The sequence below is a fragment of the Mytilus galloprovincialis genome, chromosome 13 (assembly GCF_965363235.1).
Source record: "Mytilus galloprovincialis chromosome 13, xbMytGall1.hap1.1, whole genome shotgun sequence".
NCBI classification, from domain to species: domain Eukaryota; kingdom Metazoa; phylum Mollusca; class Bivalvia; order Mytilida; family Mytilidae; genus Mytilus; species Mytilus galloprovincialis.
The window spans coordinates 13,526,389-13,539,043 of record NC_134850.1 but is presented as its reverse complement, the minus strand read 5'-3'; the positions used below and the strand labels follow the sequence as shown (position 1 = coordinate 13,539,043).

Sequence of the window (12,655 nt, the reverse complement as noted above, 5' to 3'; positions counted from 1 at the left end):
TCAACATTCTTAATCGGTAAATTGTCAGTTTGTTACTTGTAACTGTGCAATTTCATCATAATGCTTCATTCGTAAATTGTCGATTTGTAACATGTATCTTTGTATCAAAATTCAACATTCTTCATTTGTTAATTGTCAATTTGTAACTTGTAGATTTCAAAATTCTTTATTGGTAAATTGTCTTTTTGTATATTGATGTTTTGTAACTTGTAACATGTGACTTGTCGATTCGTGAATTGTCGATGTGTGAAATGTCGAAGTGTTAAATGTCATCGTTGTATTATGCTAACGATCATTATGACGACAAATGGCTATGAAAGGCCGATCATGTCAAAAACCCGATAAAGTAACGCGTTAACATTTAACGCGATAAAATCACATTTAACGCGATAAATACAGTTTTAACGCGTTAAAACGAGATTTTAACGCGTAAAGAAATAATTATATTTAACGCGTTAAACTTTGCAATTATCAAGTTTGGGATTTAACCCGTAGGTGAAAAAAGACGTTTATCGCGATAAAATACCCGTCGCACTGGCCACATGTGTCATAATCAATCACATTAACGCGTTAAATTCAACACAATTACGTTGCTACAATACATTTAATTTACTTTAACGCGTTAAATTCAACACAATTACGTAGCTACGGAAGCGTATATTACCCTCGTTTTAATACTTATAATCCATGAAGGCGATATAACTTTTAGCGGGAAACTGCTTTATTTCTCATTACTGCGATTTATTTTTTTCGACAAAATGCCTAACAAGGCATTAAGCCGATTTGTTTTTTATCGCCATAAAAATAAATCGTTTTAAATAACGCGACAAATTATCAAAACGAGAAAACATTTTAAGATTAATTTATAAGTCAATAAAAATATCATGCAATAATAATAAATTGCCTTTTTTTCTTCGATATATTGTTTTATAAAGCAACACATTGTTTTAAATTAAGGCGAGCAACGGGAAAGTTTACAGCTAAATCGAGATAAATGTGGCACGATTTTAACCTGTTCATTTTCATTTTGACTTTGGAAGGATCAGGTCGCCATCACATTTGAGCATTTTATTTCAAGCAAATGGAGGTAAGATAAGAAACAATTTATTAAATGATATCTCGCCGCGATATAGCCTTGTTGTGCTCATGTGGCGTTAAACAAACAACAATCAATCAATCAATCATTAAGTTATTGTTGTAAAAAAACTTCTATAAAAAGGCTTTTCCACGTGTCTGCCGTAGTATACACACGTTAGGGGAATTTTGTTTTTGATGCAAAAAAAAACACAACCCCTTTTCTCCAGCTGTGAAAGTAAAATGGTCGCCTCATAAAATAATCAGGTTTAACTATAAATTAACATAGGGTGTCACGAAATTTACGTTGGAGAGAGCCAGTCGAGTTCTGATTTTTTTAATTCACAGTTGCGGCAAAATAAGATCCTTTGATGTTTTAATACTGAGTCACTACGAGTTCATTTGAACTATATAGACCCCCTCCCCCTATATAAAGTTCCAATGACTGTTCTTGTGACTCTTGTTACTTCGAAGTGTTCAGCGAGAAAAAAAATCTCGTGCAGTACTGAAAAAATGACGGGGCAGATTAATTATAATTGTTCGGTTAATATAAAAAAGAAGATGTGGTGTAATTGCCAATGAGACAACTCTTCACAAGAGACCAAATGACACAGAAATTAACAACTATTATAGGTCACCGTACGGCCTTTAACAATGGGCAAAGCCCCTACCGCAATGTTTTTGTGTGTGCAATAAACAGTACAAAGACGACAAATTTTGTCAACTGTTTTCTGTTCTTTAGTCAGGTTGTTGTCTCTTTAGCACATTCCCAATTTCCATTCTCAAATTTAGTAAACAAAAATTTCCCTCTATGATCTATCCTTATTTTCCATATTTTTTTTACAATAAATACTGACATGACGTATTGTTAACTTCGTATTAAAAATAAGCTGTTTTAGTCCGCCATACCAGGAATAAATAAATGACTGTCTAATCATGTTGAACATTACAGCCATCGGATTTGACTATGTACGTTCAATCAAAAACTTTGATTACCTTTCTTGCTAGCTGAAGCGTAACATCGTTCTTAGGTTTACCTTTACTACCCTAATTTGAGAGTGGACTAATCAATTTATCGTCTTTTGGACTAAACTACTTCAAAATAAGGGTAATAAAGGTAAACCTTATAAGCTAATAACGACTTTACGCTTCAGCTAGCAAGGTTGCTAACAAAAGATTTTGTTTGAACCTGTACATACTCAAGTCCGATTGCTGTAATGTCTGTATTATAAGCTAGTTTAAAAAATGAGGGAAATTTGATGTCACACGCCAAGCTGACAAACTATGGCACTTTATAATGTGATTAAATCTTTTGATCTGTTCTTGTATTTTACAGGTCAGCTTAGAGATCCCTTGCAATTACTGTAAGTATAATATGTGTATGAACAGAGATGTGGTAACGTTATATCATCGTATATGGCAAGCAGTTCTCGTCAAAACTATGTTTAAAACATTTTTCGAAAAATTAACACACTGAGAATTAAAAAAAACCACAGATTAAAAAACCTGAAAACACACACTAAGAATAAAAACATACACATTGAGATATCAAAAAGACGCACTGAGATTACAAAAATATAAATAACACACAGTGAGCTTTGAAAATTACACACTGAGACTTCAAAAATTACACAATGAGATTTATGTTCATGTTGTGTGCAAGTTGTAAAAAGTAAAATAACAAAAAATCCGAATTCCAAGGACAATTCTAAAGAGAAAGTCCTTATTATCACATGGCAAAAACAAGGGGATGGCTCAAACACATCGAACGAATGGAGAGCAACTGTCATATTCCTGACTTGGTACAGGCATTTTATAATGTAAAAAATTGTGGATTAAACCTGTTTTTAAAGTTTTAAATACATACAGATGCATTAGAACTCTCGAGTTTCCTAATAATGTCAATTAAAGATACAGGAGATTTAGGGAAATTCTTCACATCTTTACTAATCGTAACTTAAACAGACCTTGGACTGCTGATGACATAAACTTAATCGAAATAACAATTTGAGCCATGAACTTAGGCTACAAATTAAAAGCGAGTTCTGTCTCCTAGTTGTTTAAGATTGTAATAGATACAGATTAGATATGCAAATTCGATCTGTGCGCAGAAAAAGTGCGCACAAATCTCATTGTGTAATTTTCAATTCTCAGGATGTGTTTTTCAGTTTATTTCATCTCAGTGTTTTTCTTTCTAATTCTCAGTGTGTAAATTTTTCGAAAAATGGTTTAAACATACTGAGTTTTGACGTGAACGGCTTGCAATAAACGTGGCAATTATGGGTATCCCATACCTTGTTTCCATATCAAACGTGGAATATTAGTAAAATTAATTAACATGAAAAATATACATAATTAATTTATCAATATCTAAAATTGGTGAATGTTGCATACTCATTTCTGAGTAATTTACCTTTGAACCATGGTCTCCAATCATTGGAGTTTTTTTAACATAAAGTGTCTTGAAACTTAATGTGAGTCACTGAGTGGCTTGATATATATTTCAGTGCAGATATCTAGCTTCTACTTCTTTTAAAAACAGCGACAAAAAGACTCAAGTCAACATCATTGAAGGTTTTATTATGTTATATTTTCCATTTGTAAACTCAGTTAAAATGTCAAAATATATCTATAACTTTTGAAGCTATTGATACATTTTAATTTTGTTTTAATTTATAAAATGGCAAATATAACAAAACAACGCTCTTCGGTCTTCACCTGAGCACTCGTACATATAGAATAAAAGTATATTAGATTCTTGAAAAAATAAGTATGACATTTATAAAATATAGGTGTTTGCAATAATTCACTTGTTTAATATTTTCAGCTAGTCTATTAGACCTTCCTGAAGAATTAGTGATAATGGTACTTAGTTATATTCCTGTGTCGGAGTTACTTTATACAGTCTGTAAAATATGCAGAGGTCTAAAGGATGTTGTGCGAAAAATGCAAAGCTTGTGGACTATTGTAGAATTTGACGATTCCTATACTATAGACATTGCAATGATGGAAATGATCGTGAAAAATAATCAGCTTGTATGTCTCAATCTAAGTAACCAAAATATTACTTTTGGGTCACACAGATTTACCAAATTGATGCTAAAGCTTACTCCTACTATTCAAGAATTGTATGTAGCAGAAACACCGCTAAACAATCTTGCATTTGTAATGTCCTTGCGAAATTTAACCACCCTTGATATAAGTGGGACATCAATAAATGATAACCAAGTAGTAATATTGTCACATGCTTCACAACTGAGACACCTTTATATTTCATTCACTAAGGTTACTGCTGCAACCATTGCAGATTTGTCTCGAAATTTCAAATTTCTTGTCATTTTTGATGCATGCCAAATTTATTTTATGTTTACTGATATTTGTTTGATTGTATCATCATGTGAGCAACTTAGATTTTTACATGTTTCATTCTTTTCACAGTTTGACATAGATCAAGCTGTTCAGTATGTAAATCAACAGCTTTCAATTGAAAGACAATTGAAGCTGACTGTATTTTAAGTTATATATTGTCGCATATATAGGGTATGAACTTTAAGTTTATATATGTACAGTGTATAGACATATTTTGACAACAAATAAGTAAAACTACGCCACTACTCGGTTCAAGTAGAAAAATATGTTTTTTATGACGTTTTTAGACACATATCTTCTTGCACCAGTTGATACAAGTTTATCTTTTAAAACGTATCAACCCTATGTTCTTACTTCAAATCCTAGCATTTAGTGCTGGTCGTTTTGTCCTAAAACTGCAAATACAGATACTTGAATGGTTCAAACAATATTTTTATGTTTACCAAAATACTAAAATCATATGATATGAATCAAATATCATTTTTTGCATTTATATTTTTTTTTAATTGTCGAAGTTCAAATTATTTGAAAATATTTTTATATGGGTATTTATCTGTGGTCACTACGATAAAGATATATATGTGTATAGTGCATATATCTTAAATGTGTTGCATCAAATTTGGAGAGAGGAAATCTCTTATTTTTTAATTTTATTAACAAAAATGCATTGTTTGAAAGAATTCACGGCAATTTTTGAAAGCGTGAAATAAATTATGAAAGTGCTGCTCAGAGTAGGATTGGGAATGATAATCTAAAATTCAGATTTTCAAGATATTGTTTCTCCTTTATTAGTTACAACTGCATTTACTGGTAGTATTAAACTTCAGGGATTTTTTCTATATGTTTGTAAGATGTATGTAGATATGTTTGCTGAATTTGTAAATAAACCAAAAAGGTAACTTCCATGTTCGTTGGCTCATATTTTGTTTTCTGCAAAAAAAGTTGTGAATTTGCGAGATCTGCAACATATTCAGAAAATAGTAATGTAGAAGGAACTGATAAATTAACAAGGTCATAACGAAAGTATTTAAGTACGTGCAGTTGCGTCAACAAAAAGTCATCATGAAATGTACAATACAATATGAACCCCTAATTTAAATAGAATGAAAAGTTGAACTTAAAACTGGCTTTATTCTCAATCTGTGACCTCCAACATGCTTGCCTCATTATAAGCATGTTTTAGTTACGATTTTGCTTTTGAAGTATATAACCGTTTACTTTTTTTTTCAGAACATATTATAAAATGGCTGACACTGTAAATCCTTTGCGTTACCCAGGTGACACTGCTTCAACGGATGAGTTAGTTGCTTATTATTTTACTTCTTCATATACGGCTAAAGAAATAGCTGGATTTTTACTTTTCGTTCATAATAAATTTGTTAGTGTTAAGACAGTCTACAGAATGATGAAAAGACTTCGACTGAGAAGATATGGTGCAGAGAGTCCATTGATTAATATCGTTCAAAAGATAATTCAACTGCACAAACAAGGATACTCTAATATTGGATATAGAGCAATGTGGAAAATACTTAATTCTTGCTGTGGCATCAATGCTACTCAGGAAACGGTGAGAATTGCACTGAAAGCTATACATTATGATGGTGTAGTTGCAAGATCTCGACGTCGACTTGTGCGAAGAAGATATTGTAATCTAGGACCAAATTTTTGTATTCACATAGATGGATATGATAAACTCAAACCCTTTGGAATATCAGTGCATGGAGCAATCGATGGCTTTTCTCGAAAAATCATTTGGCTAACTGCAAGTCATACGAATAAAAACCCACGTAATGTTGCGCTTAATTTTGTAGAATTCCTTAGACAATCCAAGCGTGTTCCACGATTGGTTCGGTCAGATGCTGGTACGGAGAACGTTATTATAAGGTCGATACAAATAGCGTTACGTGCAGTTCACAATGATAACATGTCAGGGTACAGAAGTTTTTCTGAGGGGCGATCAACTGGGAATCAAAGGATTGAGATGCTGTGGACTTTTCTGTGTCCTTACTTCACCACATTCTGGAGAAATATGTTTAAAGACATGATAGATAACGGAGAGCTCAATAACACAAATCCAGTTCATCTAGAGTGTGTACGTTTTTGTTTCCTGCCAGTTATACAACAACATTTAGATATTTTCAAAAATATGTGGAATAGTCATAGAATTCGGTCACAACGTCAAGTTGATCAAAACTATGGCGTCCCGGATGTTATGTACAACCAGCCACTACTTTATGACGCTGTCGACTATTCCTATGACATACCATGTGACGAAAGTATCTTTGATGACATTACTAGGCTCTACACCAAACCAATGCTGCCCAGAGGCTGTTCAGAAGAGTTCTGTCAATTCATCCAGCAAATTACAAATGTGAATCTGGATGATTTCAACGTCGTGGACACACCACAGGAAGCAAAAACACTATTTTGTATGCTTACTTCTGTTCTCCCTTGAGATACGAATCATAAACCTTTACTATTTTGAAAAAAAAGTGTTTATGAAAGCTGTGTTTTGCTAGGTTTTTGATTATTGATTTTAGTTTATTTCTCATCAACGTGTGAAAATGTTCGAGATATATATGAATTCATGGGTATCGACTTTTATTATTCTATCAGAAATCAGTTTATTTTGGAAAATTGTTAACCAACCCACATTTCTGTTTTCAATAGTGAAGAATTAAGTAAACTTATATTATCGTTATGAAAATTATTTGTTATTTGCCGCTGTAAGTAAAACAGCAATCAATTTAATAAAGACATATAAATATATAACAAAACAGTTATCGTTATGCCACAGACCGTGATGACGACAGCCTAATACATTCCATAATGTACAAATTGTTATATAATTAAACAATATACTAGGTGTCTAAATCGCTCATTCGATGAATCTCTGTTATTGGGCTGTGAAATTGAGGCCAAGATAAGGTCACACTTTAACGATTTCCGGTAATCTAACTTTACTCATAGGAGCCTGAATCGCTAACCTGGTTTTAATAGCTATATATATATATATATATATATATATCAATTTGCAGGAATTGACCGAAAAGCAACAAGAGTGGACACACTTATATTTCTCGCCTGTTCTAATATTCTCATTTTAATTTATGTTGATAATACAAAAAAGATTTTTTTCTTCAAGCATTACTTTAAATTAACATGTAAGTGATAAATGTAATGCATTAAAGTCGAACTAAACCCTTTCACACAGACATGTAGGCTTTACAATCATTCCTAACATCGAATTCCGTTAGCATATTGCTAAAATTTTCTCAGAAACAAACCTCATAGAAAAAAATGAACCATGAAATGATGTCAAGGTAAAATGACACATGCCGGACAGATTGGTACACCCTACAATTATTAAATACGCCATACATAGTTTGACTATCCTTAAGTATCTGAAAAACAGACCAATTCAAAGAAATCCAACATTGGCATATGAACCATGAACGTAAGGTAAAAGTTCGACGAAACAAAAATATTAATTTTAAATTACCCATTTAGGTTGCAAAATCCCGGCAATTTTCCCAGGAGTAACGAGAGTTATTGCCTGTTTTATATATACTAACAGCATTACATTTTTATCCTATTAAGTATGCAAAAACAGCGTTAAAAATACACAATTCCAATACTTGAAATTCAGCTGATTGGTTGATCTGTCGTGATCCCAAAGATTCACAAAGATACATATAAATACATTTCCTCTGCTGAAATGTAACTCCCCAGTGAAGCTATTGTAAAGGTAATATATTAATGTTGACGTAATCTTCAATATCAAATGACGCTGAAACTGTATACCAAGAGAAGAGAAGACAATGAAATGGTTAAAAAAACATGAATGAGACTTCGTAGACTTGAACCATTGTGCACCTCTTATTGGATCTGCTTATCCTTCCGGAGCACCTGAGATCACCCCCAGTTTTTGGTGGGGTTCGTGTGTCTCAATCTTTATTTTTCTATGTTGTGTTAAGGGTTGTTTGTCTGTTTGTCTTTGTCTGCTTCTTTTTTAACCATGGCTTTGTCAGTTTTTTTTTTTTTTTAATTAATTATGAGATTCAACGTCCCTTTGGTATCTTTTGCCACTCTTTTTTTTATTTCGTTTTAGTTCAATATAATTTTTGGGATTTCTATTTAAAAAACATGGACTTTGCCATTGCCTAAAAATGAGGGTACCAATGTTGTATCCGCAACTTCTCCTGAACCACTTAATATTATTTGATAAAACTTTCTCAGATTCTTCATGATGTAATGCTATTGAGCACCTCCTATTTTGTTTTTGCTCAAAATAATTTTTGGGTTTTCCCCTGCAAAACCATAGACTTTTCAATTGTCCAAAAAACAATCAATACCCAGGGATTCTTACATAAGGTGTAATTAAGAGTAAAATTCAAATCGGAAAGTCCCTAATCAAATAGCAAAATAATAAGCTAAAACACATTAAATGAATGGATACCACCTGTCATATTCCTGAATTGGTACAGGCATTTTCTTATGTAGAAAATGGTGTGAACTAAACCTGGTTTTATAGCTTGCTTAACCTCCCACTTGTATGACAGTCGCATGAAATTACATTATATTGATAACGATGTGTGATCAAAACAAACAGAGATAAAAGAAAAAAATGTCCAAAATAGGGGTACAGCAGTCATTATTGTGTTATAATCTTAATCACTATAAAAACAAACAACTATGTCATCAAAGAAGCGGGAAAAGACATACAGACACAGCACACCAGCAAAAAAGACAAGCATACAAATTTCACCAAAGCACAACAACACTATATGACGGGATGTATAAGTACCGAGCCACGTCAAATGGCCATTATCAAAAATTAACTAAACAGTGAAGGTAACAAAACACAGTTAGAAGATTAGTTTCGCATTTTGGCCATGTGTAAGCATAAAAGATTTTGTACAATAAAATTGAATTAAGATAGTTGAAGAATAATATAGCCTTCCAATATAAAAAAGAATATATGGTGTAATTGCCAATGAGACAACTCTTCACAAGAGACCAAATGACACAGAAATTAACAACTATTTGTCACCGTACGGCCTTCAACAATGAGCAAATCCCATACATCATAGTCAGCTATAAACGGTCCTGGAATGACAAATGTAAAAAATTCAAACGAGAAAACTAACGACCTACAAATAAATGTACAAGAAACATATATGTAACACAGCAACCAACGACAACCACTGAATTACAGGCTCCTGACTTAAGACAGGAACATACATACATAATGTGGCGGCGTTAAATATGTTAGCGGGATCCAAACCCTCTCCCGAACCTGGGACAGTGGTGTAACAGTACAAATAAAAATCAGTTGACAAAGGCTTAACTCGTCAGATGGATACACATAGAAAAAACAAAAAAAGAGTGATAGTGGCTGGGCACTTATACATCCCAAAAACAAAAAGGCCATTAGTAAAGATCTGAGAGTACTCACAGTAACTGACAGTAGGTTTATATGTCTAGAATGTTTTAGCATGTTTTATATGCTATTTTGATTTTCACATCCGTACCGCCCATAGGTCCGGAAATTACTGTAGTATTTTTCAACAAAAATTTGACCCTCGATCTTTTCAATTCAATTTTATGTAAAAACGGGGAAAAAGGTATAGTTTTTTTTTACACGTCTATAAATAAATGTCTATAGTTTCAGGAAAGGTATCACTAAATAATGGATTGAAATTCAACTTTGAACCACACTTTGGAGACTTTTTCATCCCCTTTTTGCAATATTTTGTATTAAATAGATGTAGATTGTTGCCATAGTATCACCAAAAAGAGATTACATTTCACCATTATAACTATGCATAAGAATAATAGTTACGCTAGGTCATCCAACAGAAACGGTTGAAAATGTATATCTAAGCGAAAAAAGTACATTATTTCACGAACGTTACATATAGTTGATACAGGGTAAACAGAATAAAAGTGATCTTTTTGCAATATTCGTGCATAAAACATTTTAAAAAACATTGTTATCATTGTTTCAAACTGCAAAGAAAAAAATGTAAAAATTAGAAAACTTTGAAATCTGCTATCCGCTTACAATTGCATTGGGTTACATCTGGTCACCTTATACACACATATATATATATATATATATAAACAAGTCTAAATTGAAAACAACGTTCAAACCTATGATTGCGTTGGATAAAAACCGCAATTTTTATACGTGTGCATGTAAAACAATTTCTTGGTAGAGGGGTCTAAATACAGCACAAACAACATTTTCCAAAAGACCAAAAAAGTGAGAAAGAATATTTTAACAAAACGCATTTGACTAGCAGGTCGAACAACTGATGTTCTTAAACTCTGCTGACTGCCATTGGCGATTTCCAAATAAACGGATCACCAGGTGTTACAAAATGGATCTTATTATTAATTTATTATCAAACAGAAAACAACAAACTTGCGGAAAAGATGGTATACCGCAAACATAAGGTGCAAAAATTTGTACACCATATCCGGATTTCGACAATTGATGTCTCTGCAGTGATGTTAGGAATCGAAACGGTATTTGGAAGGCCATAAAACTTACCTCAATTTAGGATAGACTCTTGAATTTTGAAAGAGTCAAAATAGGATGAACGGATCATATAAACCCGAAGGCAAATATAATACAAGCCCAAACGAAAAAATATAAACAAGTCTAAATTGAAAACAACGTTCAAACCTATTTATATATATATATATATATATACTTTGGTAATCTGTGGTCACCTTACACATATATAGACTTTAGTTAAATCTGGTCATCTAACACAGCTATAGTTTGGGGATACCTCTCGTCAAATTATACAGATATATACCTGGGTTATCTCTAATCACCGTACACAGATATACTCATGGTAACATCTGGTCACCTTACACTGATAAAAGACATGGGTTACGTTTGGTCACCTTACACAGATAAACACATGATAACACCTCACAGAGATATAGTCTTGGGTTACCTCTGTTTACTGCACACAGATATAGACATGGGTAACATCTGGTCACCTTACAGTAATATAGACTTGGGTTATCTCTGTAACCTTACACATAGATAGTCCTGGGTTATCTCTGGTCACAAAACACATATATAGTCTTGCTTTACCTCTGGTCACCTTACAAATATATATAGTCTTGGGTTACCTCTTGTCACCGTACACATATATAGACTTGGGTTATCTCTTGTCACCATACACATATATCAGTCTTAGATGACCTGTGGTCATCTTACACATATATAGACTTGGGTTACCTCTGGTTACAGATATAAGTCTTGAGTGACCTTTGCTCACCGTACACATATATCAGTCTTTGGTGACCTGTGGTCACCTAACACAAATATAGTTTTGGGTTACCTCTGGTCAGCGTACCAAGATGACCAGAGGTCACTCAGTTTATATATGTGTAAGGTACATATGAACGGTGACTAGACGTTACCTAGTATTTATCTGTGTCTGTATCGAGATCTATGTAAGGTGACCATAGGCAACCCCATTCTATATCAGTGTAAGGTGACCAGATGTAACCAGTCTATATACATGTAAGGTTGCGATAGGTAACTTATGTCAATATCTCTGTAATGTGACCGGATACACCTCAAGTCTATATCTAGAAATGTGTAAGGTGGCCAGTGGTAACCAAGGGTGTGTTTGGATATACACCTGAGGCGGCCTATGGCCTTTATGGGTGTGTTTGGATATACACCTGAGGCGGCCTATGGTTACCAATAAGTACCTTTAGTTTGATATTTTATACACAAAATATCAAACCATAGGTACCTATGGGTAACCATAGGCCGCCTCAGGTGTATATCCAAACACACCCTGTGTATAAAATATCCAACCATAGGTACCTATGGGTAACCATAGGCCGCCTCAGGCGTATATCCAAACACACCCCAAGTCTATATATATGTAAGGTGACCAGAGGTAACCACAGTCTATATCTATGAACGATATTTAAATCTGTGGGTGTGTTTGGATATACGCCTGAGGCGGCCTATGGTTACCCATTGGTAGCTATGGTTTGATATTTTATACACAAAATATCAAACCATAGGTATATATGGGTAACCATAGGCCGCCTCAGGTTTATATCCAAACCCACCCTGTGTAAGGTGACCAGAGGTCACCCAAGTCTAAATAAGTGTAAGGTGACCAGAAGTAATCCTTCTATATATATGTTAGATGACCATTGGTCA

General features: G+C 33.4%; 1 protein-coding gene across 1 annotated transcript; it reads left to right on the top strand.

Moving 5' to 3' along the window:
• The first annotated feature begins 1,043 nt into the window (after positions 1-1,043).
• LOC143056239 (uncharacterized) lies at positions 1,044-7,220 on the top strand. The gene is made up of 3 exons (XM_076229323.1): positions 1,044-1,087; positions 2,411-2,438; positions 5,674-7,220. The coding sequence occupies exon 3, from the start codon at positions 5,687-5,689 to the stop codon at positions 6,896-6,898; it is 1,212 nt and encodes a 403-aa protein (XP_076085438.1). The 5' UTR covers positions 1,044-1,087; positions 2,411-2,438; positions 5,674-5,686; the 3' UTR covers positions 6,899-7,220.
• The last annotated feature ends 5,435 nt before the right edge of the window (positions 7,221-12,655 follow it).

Bases quoted from the DNA above. Each gene is read 5' to 3' on its own strand.
- LOC143056239 (XM_076229323.1), top strand. From the start codon at position 5,687: ATGGCTGACACTGTAAATCCTTTGCGTTACCCAGGTGACACTGCTTCA.